At 44.4% G+C, this 15,661-nt stretch overlaps 1 protein-coding gene across 1 annotated transcript in view; it reads left to right on the forward strand.

Annotated features, from left to right (window-relative positions):
* The window catches only part of LOC139544192 (microtubule-associated protein 1B-like), a 35,792-nt gene that overhangs the window by 15,716 nt on the left and 4,415 nt on the right, over positions 1-15,661 (forward strand). Inside the window, exons 3-5 of the mRNA XM_071351016.1 lie at positions 8,641-8,723; positions 10,156-10,296; positions 10,534-15,523. Of these exons, the coding sequence (XP_071207117.1) occupies positions 8,641-8,723; positions 10,156-10,296; positions 10,534-15,523 (5,214 nt within the window). The remainder of the gene's footprint in view (positions 1-8,640; positions 8,724-10,155; positions 10,297-10,533; positions 15,524-15,661) is intronic.

Here is a 15,661-nt window from a genome sequence, read left to right on the forward strand (position 1 = left end):
CTATTAATAATCTGCAATTGTGTCCTCCTCTCAAATATGAGAAGAGATTGAATAGACTGGTTGTTTTGTGGCATCACTTTGCACTCCTATTTTGAGTTCAGTACAAGTTGGACAGTGTCGTTATTGTGGACCAACAGCCGTACCAGGCACTGTTACATTTGCTAAATCAGTCAACTGTAGTCATTTTTTCTTCTGTGTGCCTTTTCAGTAAAATAGCCTAAACAGTGTCTGGTTTAGAGAGGAGAGAGTGGGATGAGGTCGAGAGACATTGGAAATGCTGCCTAGGGTCTGTGAAATGTCAAGGGACCTCTGGATTCAGTTGAAAGAAAGATGAGGTGACAGATCGACAGGGGATGGATGGATACGAAGACAGACAGTAAAGATCTAAAGAGAAATAGGACCCCAGCTGAAGAGCAGATTGATCGTACTTGCGTTCCAAGATTGTTCTTACACAATGGAGAATATTTTCTCTAATTTCATCTGTTATTTTAAAGGAACTCCCTTGCCTAGTGGCTTAGTGATTGGACAACTGGCTAGGTACGTAGCTAGCTGGACAATTTTTCTGCTCAGTCATATGGATAATGTGCAGTGATGCGTGTTACATTACCTCCCCTCCCACTGAGAGGGCAGTGGAGGGTTTGGAGGGATGGAGGGGGTGGAGGAGGGGAGCAGAAAGGGGCCTTTTATTGACAGAGCCACTGTAAAGGTTAGGGGTCAATCTAGCTTCAGTGGCCCTTCCTTTTTCGTTTTCTCTTTCTTTTGACATTATTTTCCAAGAGGGAAATGGCCATGTTAGTTGTGTTTGTAGAAAAATACTTGCTAGGACTGTGGCCTAATACTCCTTGTAGCTTAGTTTAAGGATGTTGTTTTGGGGTACTTCCCCATGTTCTCTGTAGAAAAGTAAAGTATGGCAATAACCAAAACACTTGATCTACATAGAGAACCAGAAAAAGGGGACAAAACACCAACTTTTCCATTCCATTAGCTTCAGCCTGCTAATACAACAGGGGCAGGTAGAGAAATAGCCTGTTTGTTTGTGTATGGAGATAATTACAGACAAGATAAAGGTTGTTTCCCTCAGTCACTTAGTATTCTCATACAGAAATCCTGAGGCTCTAGTTATAGGGTGCCGGTTCTGCTGGGTTTGAAACATTCTCCCTGGGGGTTTAAAGTAATATATCTGATGCTGTTACGCCAGCCTTAGAAAACAAATGAATACACAGCAAGTGAATACAGTATTAGCTCCAGCTTTGAACTGCACTAAGAGGTACAGTGCAGCGTTAAAGACACACCAGTTATTTTGAACTTGAACTGAACTTGTTCCACAATATTAAAATCACAAATCTCTCCCTGGAATAATAATGATAAGCACTGTGGATTTACAACAGCAGTCTGAGTGTCAGTATCTAAAGCTGTAGACCCTACAGGGAGCTATCCAATACAAGAACCACCCATACATGACATAACATTTCCACCATAAATTAAACTGAAAGTATTAGACTACGGGCTCTATTCAGTCCGCATCGCCGAAGTTCAGCTTTACAGCGCGATTTAAATTTAAAGGCAATGTTACCGCTTTAGCGGAGACTGCATTCGCGGTAAACGCGGCATGGAAATAGAAATGATCTTTCTATTGGGAAATCTGTAACGCCTCAGCGATCCAGATTGAATAGAGCCCTAGGAGATGCGTCTGCGCAACATATTCCTCCTTTCTAAATTATAGTGCCTAATCCTTGGCAGTTGAAGGTTTGTTAAACAAAAAAGAAATGATAAATGACAGGATATCCAACTAAAAAGAGAAACATTACCATCTAGCTGAATCTATTCCTCTGATATGTTAGGCCAATCATGATGTTGGAGCCAGTCTAGCGTTAGCGGCAGTGAATAGAGCACCTCCTCCACAGTGGGGGACACTCCTCAGGGAGAAGCAATAGCAGGAGGGTTAATGGGTACAGCTCTGTGATGAGGAGGAGGATCTACATAGAATATGAAATATGTACGGATGAATCGGCCCTGCAGCCAGAACCTACTGCAGCCAGAACCTACTGCAGTACGGAACCCCTAGAGACCAGACACTCTCTCTCTGAGATAATCACATGACTCTTGTATTCTTTCAATATACCAACAGAGCAGCAGATTCCCCGACCCAGAACTCAACCTCCAACTGAGCAAGCACTGTATTTCTATTATTTCTGTTCTGTTGGAATCCGGTTGTTAGCGTTACAAACCATGGGCTGGTTTTGCCATAGCGATAGAACTTAAGCTTTTACGAGTGTTATCATGTTACGATATGTGATAGAATCAAGCACAGTTTTTGTAAATTATGAGGAACAAAGACCAGGCTCTTCAGTTAACTCATGTAGCAGTATTGCCACAATGAGTGAAAGGAGAGAGGATAAGGAAACTGAGAGAAAGATGGATTGGGATGCCACTCAGGTGATTAAAGGAAGGAATCTCAACTACTGTAGGTGAATGATGAGTCTGTGGTTGCACTCTCAGTGTGTTGGTGCCACCTGGACCAGAGGAGCACAGACAAAGGGCAGAAACATACAATCAAATGAAATATAGACAACGTGACAGTTTTGTATTGATGTTATATTCCCATGCTGCTCTTGTTATATTCACTTCTTGATTGGGTAGTTATCAGGAAGTACAGGTCCTGTTTTATCACGAAATTGTGGACTATTATCAGATCTGGCTTAAGAACACTGAATTACTGCATTTACATGTTGAAGGGTTACCCAGTTGGTTCTTAAGATATAATCATGGTGAAGGAAAGGATTAAGATAAAGCCAGCTGCTGAAAGATTCCCACTGGGCACATACTCCAGTTCAACGTCTATTCAACGTACACTGAACAAAAATATAACTGCAACATGTAAAGTGTTGGTCCCATGTTTCATGAGCTGAAATAAAAGATCCCAGAAATTGTCCATACGCACAAAAAGCTTACTTCGCTTACATTTTGTGCACACATTTGTTTACATCCCTGTTAGTGAGCAACAGCATGATCATTAAACAGATGCACCTTGTGCTGGGGACAATAAAAGGCCACTTTAAAATGTGCAGTTTTGTCACACAACAAAATGCCACAGATGTCTCAAGTTTTGAGGGAGCGTGTCCACCAGAGCTGTTGCCAGGCATCTGTACACAATTCCTGGAAGCTGAAAATGTCCCAGTTCTTCCATGGCCTGCATGTTTGGGAGAGCGAGAGAGACTGGAGTTGTTAGATAAAACTGAAACTAAGAGAGTACAAAGAGACGGTTCTTTCTCACTGATTCCCTGGTTGACTTGGGAGTGGCTGGGGTGGGTGGTTGGTGACAGGGTAAGAGGGTAATTGTCTGTGTGCATCCTTGGCAAGTGAGTAATACTTATCTGCTGCAACTGTAGCCTCTGCTTAATAGGGCCATATAAAGTTTGGGATTTTGGTAGTGAGGCCCTTTATCTACTTCCCCAGAGTCAGATAAACTTGTGGATACCATTTTGATCAAATAAAATGTATTTATATAGCCCTTCTTACATCAGCTGATATCTCAAAGTGCTGTACAGAAACTCAGCCTAAAACCCCAAACAGCAAGCAATGCAGGTGTAGAAGCACGGTGGCTAGGAAAAACTCCCTAGAAAGGCCAAAACCTAGGAAGAAACCTAGAGAGGAACCAGGCTATGGGGGGTGGCCAGTCCTCTTCTGGCTGTGCCGGGTGGAGATTATAACAGAACATGGCCAAGATGTTCAAATGTTCATAAATGACCAGCATGGTCAAATAATAATAATGACAGTAGTTGTCGAGGGTGCAGCAAGTCAGCACCTCAGGAGTAAATGTCAGTTGGCTTTTCATAGCCGATCATTAAGAGTATCTCTACCGCTCCTGCTGTCTCTAGAGAGTTGAAAACAGCAGGTCTGGGACAGGTAGCACGTCCGGTGAGCAGGTCAGGGTTCCATAGCCGCAGGCAGAACAGTTGAAACTGGAGCAGCAGCATGGCCAGGTGGACTGGGGACAGCAAGGAGTCATCATGCCAGGTCGTCCTGAGGCATGGCCCTAGGGCTCAGGTCCTCCGAGAGAGAGAGAAAGAAAGAGAGAAAGGGAGAATTAGAGAGAGCATACTTAAATTCACACAGGACACCGGATAAGACAGGAGAAGTACTCCAGATATAACAAACTGACCCTAGCCCCCCGACACATAAACTACTGCAGCATAAATACTGGAGGCTGAGACAGGAGGGGTCAGGAGACACTGTGGCCCCATCCGATGATACCCCCGGACAGGGCCAAACAGGAAGGATATAACCCCACCCACTTTGCCAAAGCACAGCCCCCACACCACTAGAGGGATTTCTTCAACCACCAACTTACCATCCTGAGACAAGGCCGAGTATAGCCCACAAAGATCTCCGCCACGGCACAACCCAAGGGGGGGCGCCAACCCAGACAGGAAGATCACGTCAGTGACTCAACCCACTCAAGTGACGCACCCCTCCTAGGGACGGCATGAAAGAGCACCAGTAAGCCAGTGACTCAGCCCCTGTAATAGGGTTAGAGGCAGAGAATCCCAGTGGAGAGAGGGGAACCGGCCAGGCAGAGACAGCAAGGGCGGTTCGTTGCTCCAGAGCCTTTCCGTTCACCTTCACACTCCTGGGACAGACTACACTCAATCATAGGACCCACTGAAGAGATGAGTCTTCAGTAAAGACTTAAAGGTTGAGACCGAGTCTGCGTCTCTCACATGGGTAGGCAGACCATTCCATAAAAATTGAGCTCTATAGGAGAAAGCCCTGCCTCCAGCTGTTTGCTTAGAAATTCTAGGGACAATTAGGAGGCCTGCGTCTTGTGACCGTAGCGTGCGTGTAGGTATGTACGGCAGGACCAAATCGGAAAGATAGGTAGGAGCAAGCCCATGTAATGCTTTGTAGGTTAGCAGTAAAACCTTGAAATCAGCCCTTGCCTTAACAGGAAGCCAGTGTAGGGAGGCTAGCACTGGAGTAATATGATCAACTTTTTTGGTTCTCATCAGGATTCTAGCAGCCGTATTTATCACTAACTGAAGTTTATTTAGTGCTTTATCCGGGTAGCCGGAAAGTAGTCTAACCTAGAAGTAACAAAAACATGGATTAATATTTCTGCATAATTTTTGTACAGAAAGTTTCTGATTTTTGCAATGTTACGTAGATGGGAAAAAGCTGTCCTTGAAACAGTCTTAATATGTTCGTAAAAAGAGAGATCAAGGTCCAGAGTAACGCCGAGGTCCTTCACAGTTTTATTTGAGATGAATTTACAACCATCAAGATTAATTGTCAGATTCAACAGAAGATCTCTTTGTTTCTTGGGACCTAGAACAAGCATCTCTGTTTTGTCCGAGTTTAAAAGTAGAAAGTTTGCAGCCATCCACTTCCTTATGTCTGAAACACAGGCTTCTAGCGAGGGCAATTTTGGGGCTTCACCATGTTTCATTGAAATGTACAGCTATGTGTAATCCGCATAGCAGTGAAAGTTAACATTATGTTTTCAAATGACATCCCCAAGAGGTAAAATATATAGTGAAAACAATAGTGGTCCTAAAACGGAACCTTGAGGAACACCGAAATTTACAGTTGATTTGTCAGAGGACAAACTATTCACAGAGACAAACTGATATCTTTCTGACAAATAAGATCTAAACCAGGCCAGAACTTGTCCGTGTAGACCAATTTGGGCTTCCAATCTCTCCAAAAGAATGTGGTGATATATGGTATCAAAGGCAGCACTAAGGTCTAGGAGCACGAGGACAGATGCAGAGCCTCGGTCTGACGCCATTAAAAGGTCATTTACCACCTTCACAAGTGCAGTCTCAGTGCTATGATGGGGTCTAAAACCAGACTGAAGCATTTCGTATACATTGTTTGTCTTCAGGAAGGCAGTGAGTTGCTGCGCACCAGCTTTTTCTAAAATGTTTGGGAGGAATGGAAGATTCGATATAGGCCGATAGTTTTTTATATTTTCTGGGTGAAGGTTTGGCTTTTTCAAGAGAGGCTTTATTACTGACACTTTTAGTGAGTTTGGTACACATCCGGTGGATAGAGAACCATTTATTATGTTCAACATAGGAGGGCCAAGCACAGGAAGCAGCTCTTTCAGTAGTTTAGTTGGAATAGGGTCCAGTATGCAGCTTGAAGGTTTAGAGGCCATGAGTATTTTCATCATTGTGTCAAGAGATATAGTACTGAAACACTTAAGTGTCTCTCTTGATCCTAGGTCCTGGCAGAGTTGTGCAGACTCAGGACAACTGAGCTTTGGAGGAATACGCAGATTTAAAGAGGAGTCCGTAATTCGCTTTCTAATGATCATGATCTTTTCCTCAAAGAAGTTCATGAATTTATTACTGCTGAAGTGAAAGCCATCCTCACTTGGGGAATGCTGTTTTTTATTTAGCTTTGCGACAGTATCAAAAATAAATGTAGGATTGTTCTTATTTTCCTGAATTAAGTTGGAAAAATAGGATGATCGAGCAGCAGTGAGGGCTCTTCGATACTGTACGGTACTGTCTTTCCAAGCTAGTTGGAAGACTTCCAGTTTGGTGTGGCGCAGTTTCCGTTCCAATTTTCTGGAAGCTTGCTTCAGAGCTCGGGTATTTTCTGTATACCAGGGAGCTAGTTTCTTATGATAAATGTTTTTAGTTTTTAGGGGTGCAACTGCATCTAGGGTATTGCACAAGGTTAAATTGAGTTCCTCAGTTAGGTGGTTAACTGATTTTTGTCCTCTGACGTCCTTGGGTTGGCAGAGGGAGTCTGGAAGGGCATCAAGGAATCTTTGTGTTGTCTGAGAATTTATAGCACGACTTTTGATGCTCCTTGGTTGGGGTCTGAGCAGATTATTTGTTGCGATTGCAAACGTAACAAAATGGTGGTCTGATAGTCCAGGATTATGAGGAAAAACATTAAGATCCACAACATTTATTCCATGGGACAAAACCAGGTACAGAGTATGACTGTGACAGTGAGTAGGTCCAGAGACATGTTGGACAAAACCCACTGAGTCGATGATGGCTCCGAAAGCCTTTTGGAGTGGGTCTGTGGACTTTTCCATGTGAATATTAAAATCACCAAAAATTTGAATATTATCTGCTATGACTACAAGGTCCGATAGGAATTCAGGGAACTCAGTGAGGAACGCTGTATATGGCCCAGGAGGCCTGTAAACAGTAGCTATAAAAAGTGATTAGGTAGGCTGCATAGATTTCATGACTAGAATCTCAAAAGACGAAAACGTCATATTTTCTTTTGTAAATTGAAATTTGCTATCGTAAATGTTAGCAACACCTCCGCCTTTGCGGGATGCACGGAGGATATGGTCACGAGTGTAACCAGGAGGTGAGGCCTCATTTAACACAGTAAATTCATCAGGCTTAAGCCATGTTTCAGTCAGGCCAATCACATCAAGATTATGATCAGTGATTAGTTCATTGACTATAACTGCCTTTGAAGTGAGGGATCTAACATTAAGTAGCCCTATTTTGAGATGTGAGGTATCACGATCTCTTTCAATAATGGCAGGAATGGAGGAGGTCTTTATCCTAGTGAGATTGCCAAGGCGAACACCGCCATGTTTAGTTTTGCCCAACTACTACCCTGATGTATCTGCATCCAGTATGAAGTAAGTTAGAGGTAGTTTTGCGAACCAATAGCTTAGTGCAATGACTGGAAGTCTACAGGAACAGCATGCTAGCTGTTCCCATAGACTTCCAGTTGTGGCGCTAACACCAGTTAGCAATTTCGCTAACACTAGTTAGCAACTTCCTTCAAACTGCACATACATACCGGAGCTGACAAGTTGAAAAATCTGTCAATATGCCCTTGAGCAAGGCACTTAACCCTAATTTGCTCCTTGGGCACCGTACTACTATGGCTGCACTACTACCCTAAAATTTCACTGCACCAATACAGTGAATGTGACAATACAACTTTTAAAAAATATACACTACCGGTCAAAAGTTTTAGAACACCTACTCATTCAAGGGTTTTTCTTTATTTTACTATTTTCTACTTTGTGGAATAATAGTGAAGACATCAAAACTATGAAATAACACACATGGAATCATGTAGTAACCAATAAAGTGTTAAACAAATCGAAATATATTTTATATTTGAGATTCTTCAAATAGCCACCCTTTGCCTTGATGTCAGCTTTGCACACTCTTGGCATTCTCTCAACCAGCTTCACCTGGAATGTTTTTCCAACAGTCTTGAAGGAATTCCCACATATGCTGAGCACAAGGCAAAAGGTGGCTACTTTGAAGAATCTCTATTATTGGTTACTACATGATTCCATATGTGTTATTTCATAGGTTTGACGTCTTCACTATTATTCTACAATGTAGAAAATAGTAAAAATAAAGAAACTCTTGAATGAGTAGGTGTCCTAAAATCTTTGACATGTAGTGTATATATGTTGGTATCCACTACTTCATCTGACTCTGGGGAAGTAGATAAAGGGCCTCAGCCAAAATCCTGAACTATCCCTTTAAAACATGCTTTTACAAGCACCCACTATCAGAAAAATCAGAAATAATTCAAGCATATAATTTTAGATTGATCTAGACATTGTGTTGATAGTTTTTTCCCCACAACACACATTGATTTAGTTGTTCCGTATCCCTGTGTTGTTTTCAGGGCAGAGAATTCTTCACCACAAAAGCAGCGTTCTCGAGACAGTAGTGCTTATCAACCCCTCAGATGAAGCTGTCAGCACTGAGGTAAGTACATTCCATTCAAACACACCTGGGTTACATTCAGTAGGGCACATTGTAGCAAAAGGCTTTGCAAAAGAACCAAATAAAATATGTTCTTATTGAACGAGCTCAGGTTAGCACCTCACTGTTTCAAAACATTTCAAAGCTCTTCAAAACATTTTCCCTTTACTGAACACAACCCTGGATAGATGGAATGGTACTGTATGGTCTCATTGATATTTTCTATACTCCTTTATGGAGACATTTCTACTCCTGATCTGTTTGTTCCTCTCAACTTACCTCCTTCTCTCACACCGCAAGAATGCGTGCACAAACATACTCTTGACTCCCATACATAGAAGACATCTTCATAGACATAAACACATTTCAAAGCAACTGCAACTTGAAATGGATGACTGCTTGGCACGCTTAATTGGCCAATTATCCTCCCCAGTCCTTTGTTTTCTGCTACTCTGCTATGTGGACTAGAATAGAACCATCACAATAAGAAGCTCTGGGAACGAAGAATATTGCCTTGGTTTACTCAACCAACAGATAGGTTCCAGATTCTGGCCTGGAATCTAATCTAAATACTGACCGAATAGTGAAACATGAGCGAAACATAATTCTATTCTATTTGGATTCTAGGTTACTGTTTTGTCCCTATATATATTTACTTTGCAGTGCAGCATTTTACTAAGTGAATTCACCAAAATTACTAGAAGGTTGAAAATTGAAAAGAGAAACGGAAGGCTGTCACACAAGGTTAGATCTGTCAATCCTTTCTTTCACTCTTCCAGCTTCCCTTCCTGCCTGGCGGTGTCTGCAATCTGTGCATTAATAATATCTCACAGTACTGCAGGTTTGACCCTGTCTAGCATTCCGGAACAGTCCATGCCTGTGAAGAGGATAAAAGGCTGGGCACTAGAGAGAGAGAGCGAAAGAGAGCGAGCGAGAGCGACTACACTAATTATCTAATGGATTTGATTGAAGTGAAATGGGTGATGTTTCTAATCAAGATTGTTGGCAGTAAAAGGCTAAGTGGACATTGACATGACAAATTCACTTTGAAATGGACTACAAGGATTACAGACATAAAGTACAACATTTACCGTTGCATCAGACTTTCCTATTTTTACAGCTAACAGCATTTTCCAAGCTCACTAAAGATTGTCTCTGAGCATAAACTTTTAATTAAATGTTTTATATTAGTTATTATTTTTTGTCATTTAGCAGACACTCTTATCCAGAGTGACTTACAGTAGAGTGCATACATTTTTCATACTGGTACCCCGTGGGAATCGAACCCACAACCCTGGCGTTGATAGCACCATGCTCTACCAACTGAGCAATACGGACTGTGATTCCAAAATAAATTCATTCCACAATTGCACTGAAACTCCAATGATACAGATGTGGCTTTCATTCTGACATTTTTGCCCTTTTTTCTGCATAGGTTTGTCAGATGATCTCAGACACAGCCAGAAACAAGCTGCTGGTGCTTTCAGGACAAAGCTTTGAAAACACAGGAGCACTGATTTTGCAGTCTGGCTCCTTCTCTTTCTTCAACTTCATAGATATATTCACAGACCAAGAGGTGAGTAAAATTGAGCAAATAGTTCACTAAGCAATTACTGTTTCATTATAATGTTACAGTTTGCAGTACTGTTCATGATCTGCTGAAGTTTACTGACCTCTCAATGAGCAAACCTCATGATTACATCTGATGGAATACAATTCCTCTGATATCTGTCATAATTGTGAATATGTTCTGTTTGATCATAGTCTCATGATTTTAATCCCATGTCTCCAAATCTCTCTCTCTTATCCCCAGATTGGTGAATTACTTAGCACTATTCGCCCAGCAAACAAGGCAAGCCTAACCCTCTATTGCCCTGAGCAAGGTGACTGGAAAAACTCAAACTTGGACAAACACAACCTACAAGACTTCATCAACATGAAGCTCAACTCACCACTGATACTCCCAGAGATGGAAGGTCTCTCAGAGTTCACAGAATACCTGTCGGAGTCAGTAGAAATCCCATCGCCATTTGACATGCTGGAGCCTCCGACCTCTGGCGGTTTCCTGAAGCTCTCAAAACCATGCTGCTACATTTTCCCTGGCGGCCACGGCGACTCTGCCCTCTTTGCGGTGAATGGGTTCAACATGCTCATCAACGGGGGCTCTGACCGCAAGTCCTGTTTCTGGAAGCTGGTGAGACACCTAGACCGGGTAGACTCCATCCTCCTGACCCACATCGGGGACGACAACCTGCCAGGCATCAACAGTATGCTCCAGAGGAAGATGGCTGAGCTGGAGGAAGAGCAGTCACAGGGTTCCCAAGCTACTGGCGACTGGTTGAAGAACCTCATATCCCCAGACATTGGGGTTGTGTTCTTGAACACCCCTGATAATCTGGGGAACCCTGCTGAACCCAACTTCAGGGTGAGGAGGAACATTGAAGAGGCAGCACACACACTCCATTACCTGAGCAAGTTGAATCTGAGGCCCGAGCCTTTGCAGAGGCCGGTCGGTAACACTATCGAACCCATCATTCTGTTCCAGAAAATGGGCGTGGGGAAGCTTGAGATGTATGTCCTGAACCCGTCGAAGAACAGCAAGGAGCTGCAACATTTTATGAAGCAGTGGACAGGCAGCGAGAAAGACAACTCCACTGTTATTCTGCCCAATGGAAAAGAATCGGAGCTCCCAATTTCTTATATGACCTCAATCTCTTCCTTGATTGTGTGGCACCCATCAAACCCTTCAGAGAAGATAGTACGTGTCCTGTTTCCAGGCAATGCCTCTCAGTATCACATCCTTGAAGGTTTGGAAAAACTAAAACACTTGGACTTCTTGAAGCAGCCAGTTGTCACCCAGAAGGAGCTATCTTCTAACTTGGCACCAGCTCTAAAGCAAGCAAAGCTGAAACATAAAACTGACAGCAAGGAGAGTCTGAAGTCAGTCTCTAGGCCATCACCAAGCAAAAGTTTCAAAAAGGAGTCAAAGGAGGAGGCTCCAGAGAAGGCAAAGACAGATGCAGAATCGGCTCAAGAAAAGACTAACAAATTTGAGAAAAAAGACAAACCTTTGGTGAAAAAGGAAAAAGCGAAGGCACCGGAAAAAGAAGTGAAGGTGAAAGCAGAGCCAACTACCGAAACTCCAGAAAAGAAGAAGGCTGAAATGAAACCAAAAGCTCTTAAGGAGAAGATTATCAAAAAAGAACCCAGGAAGTCTGTAGAAAAGAAAAATGATGAAAAGGAGGTAAAGAAAGAAGTAGCAAAGAAAGATGATAAGCTAACATCTAAAAAGGAAGAAACACCCAAAACGGAACAGAAGCAAGAAACACCCAAAAAAGAACAGAAGGTAAAGAAAGACATTTTAAAGAAAGATAGAGATTTCAGGAGGGATTCCCCCATGAAGGTGAGGAAGGAAGAGAATAAGGAGCAAAAGAAAGACGATCTAAAGAAAGACATGAAGAAGCCATCCAAGGATTTAAAAAATACTCCATCTGCTTTAGGCGAAGGGAAAAAACTTGCAGCAAAACCAAAATCTCTGAAAAAAGATGACACTACAAAGAAAGACTTTGGAAGCCCTTTCAAGTCCAAGGCAAAACCAAAAGTCACCAAGAAGGACCTCAAGGCCACAGATGCTAAATCTGCTGTTGCAGGAGCTGCAGCTGTCACAGCAGGAGTGGTAGCCACCGCCACTTGTGCTGCGGAGGTCCTTGAGACAGAAAGAGCCATGATGTCTTCTCCAGAGGACCTCACTAAGGACTTTGAAGAGCTCAAAGAAGAGGAGATCTTTCACGAAGAAGAGCCGGTGGTGATCCACAGAGAGGACCTCATGCACTCTAAGGAGTCCCCTGAAGCAGCAGAGTCTCTGGATGAGGGGATCACAACCACTGAGCATGAAGGAGAAAGCGGGGAGACTCCAGAGGAACAAGAGCATAAAGGGAAGTTGAGCGGCAGCGGCAGTGAGAAGTTTGAAGATGAGGGAACTGGGCTAGATTATGAAGAGAAGGGAGAGACAGAAGAGGTCCATGAGCCAATGAGAAGGGAAATGGACAACCATAAACATGCTGATGACAGTGAAGATGAGGACTCTGAGGACGAGGATGCAGAGCCAGACCAATGTGGAAAAGATCATAACAGAAATGAAAGAGAAGTACAGAAGTGGGGCCTGTCGGTGACACCGCCTCCCAAAACGTCTGAGCCTCTCTCTCCGTCTGCATCTATTCATGATGAGACCCTTCCAGCTGGCTCTGATGATGAAGCAGCCTCAGATGATGAGAACCGTGACGAGGCATACACTGCTACATCTGGCCACACCCAGTCAACTATTGAGATCTCCAGTGTGCCAACTCCAATGGACGAAATGTCCACTCCAAGGGACATTATGAGTGACGAGACTACTAACGATGAGACAGAGGATTCTCCCTCTCAGGACTTTGCCAGGTTTGGAGGAACAATGTTAGGAGACCTTGAGAGGAAGAGGCTGTCTCCACTACACGACGGCCCAGAGTCAGACCATTCAAAGAGCGATGCCACCGAAGGCAGGGGCTACAACGCTTCTGCATCCACAATATCTCCACCATCGTCACTGGAAGAGGACAAAGAGGAAGGGTTCAAGTCCGACAAATTTGGTCTTGATTCAGCAAGCTCTGTTCTCACCACTACTTCACCTCTCATCCGCTCCCCTTCAGCTCCCAAAGGAACCTTTGACTCATACTCATCTGGATTCGCGGCACCAATTGAACTGTGCACAACACTTTCTGGATCATCAAAGGCAGCAGCTGGGTCTTCTACTAGCCCAGATGACAAGACATTGGAAGGTACCACCTCACCTCATTCCTCTGGTCACACCCCTTACTTTCAGTCTCCCGTGGATGAGAAGGCTGGCTCTATAGCACCTGCAAATGGCCATGGTCCTGTAATTGTAGAGGTTACAAGTGATAAAGAAGATTCCAACAGGGTCAGCCCCATGGACGACCCAATTCCTGACCACACCTCGACTGTAGAGAAGGTGCTGTCCCCAATCAAGAGCCCGCCTCCTGTAGTAGAAGGAAAGTTACACTTTGATTTAGATCATATGTCAACAATGCACTCGAGTCAAGATGATAAGAAAAATGGGGCTAGCGACAGTACCTCAATCTCATCCACAAACCCATTCGCAGGTTTCAAAGAGGAGAGTAAAATGTCGATCTCGGAGGCAACCACGTCTGATAAATCGGGTAGCCCTGTAGATGAGGCTGTAGCAGAGGACACTTTTTCACACATCGCCTCGGCTTCCACCGCCTCACTGGCCACCAGCTCATTCCCAGAGCCTACGACAGATGACATTTCCCCTGCTCTCCACGGTGAAGCCGGCTCCCCGGAATCAACAGAGGTGGAGGACTCCCTATCTGTCTCTGTGGTTCAGACTCCAACCCCTTTTCAGGAGGCAGAGGTCTCTCCTAAGGGGGAGAGCCCCAGGCCCATGTCAATCTCTCCAGACATCTCACCAAAGACAGCCAAATTAAGGACACCAGTGCAGGAGCCTAAATCCCCAGAGCATTCCACCATGTCATTTGGCCAGGAGTCCCCTGATCACTCATTAGCCCTAGATTTCAGCAAACAGTCTCCAGAGCACCCTTCTGCAGGCAGCCTGCGCGCCACGGAGAACGGGCCAACAGAGGTGGACTACAGCCCCTCAGAGGGGAATGATCTGAGATCCTCCGAACAGTACAGACCCACTGTAGACAAGCCTATGCTTTTCAAAGACAATGACTCAGGTCGCGCCACTTCTGCGTCCCCATCAGACGCATCTCAGTCCACCCCCTCGACAACTACGCCTTGTCAGATGAGGGAAATGTCACCGGGCTTAGCCCAGCAGATGGACAAATCCCCTGCCACCCCGAAAGGGTCTTCCCCCTCTTCCCCCTCCTATTCTTGCTTCACTCAGAAAACAGATATGCCCTTAGCAGCAGAGACTAATCCCTTCAAATGTGGTGGAGATTCCAAATCCCCTGTCAGCCCCAAGGTTCCCTCCCCATCCTACCTACCACTCTCTTTCAACCTCTCCGACTATCAGAAGTGTGCAGGTGGTTCCAAGGACCCAGACTCCTCCCAGAAGAGCCCCTCTCCTGGGTCTAGGACAGATGTTGACCTTTGCCTTGTGACCTCTTGTGAGTACCGCCACCCTAAGACAGAGCTGTCCCCATCCTTCATCAACCCCAGTCCTTTGGAGTACTTCATGAATGAGGAGAAGCCTCTGGAGGAAGAAAAGCCTCTAGCTAAGTCAGGTGGAGGACCTCCACCCCCTGGTAGTAAACTCCACGCTAAGCAATGTGAAGAGACCCCACCAACCTCCATCAGTGAATCCGCCCCATCCCAGACGGATTCGGATGTTCCCCCTGGGACAGAGGAGTGTCCCTCTATTACTGCGGACGCAAACATAGACTCTGAGGATGATTCTGAGACATTACCAACAGACAGGACCCTGACTTACAGACATGCTGATCCTCCTCCCGTGGCTCCCAGGGACTCTGCTCCGTCTCCAGCCCACCCAGACGTCACCATGGTGGATCCGGAGGCCGACAAGCCACCCGCTGACGACAACAACCAGACTAAGGACAAGGACTCAAAGGCAGAGGGAGCTGAGAAAGCTAAGAAGAAGAAGCTTACCAAGACCAAGTCCTCCTCACCAGTCAGAAAGACTGGCCTTTCAAAAGTAAAGGATTCAAAAGTAATGGCCTCTCCTAAGAAAAGTGTAGGAGAAGGGAAAGATGCCAAAAATGCAACCAATAGCTCTGCATCCAGGGGTGTGAAAAGTGCCACATCAGGTAAGACTCATATATTTTCTTACTTGGTCATGAGTCTAGAAGCGTTGGTTAGTTTCTGATTAAATAAGTTTAAAGTTCAAGCTCAGTTTGCCTCAGTATAGAATCACATGTTTTTCATCCATTATGTACATAGATTTT

This window comes from Salvelinus alpinus, chromosome 18 (assembly GCF_045679555.1).
Source record: "Salvelinus alpinus chromosome 18, SLU_Salpinus.1, whole genome shotgun sequence".
NCBI classification, from domain to species: domain Eukaryota; kingdom Metazoa; phylum Chordata; class Actinopteri; order Salmoniformes; family Salmonidae; genus Salvelinus; species Salvelinus alpinus.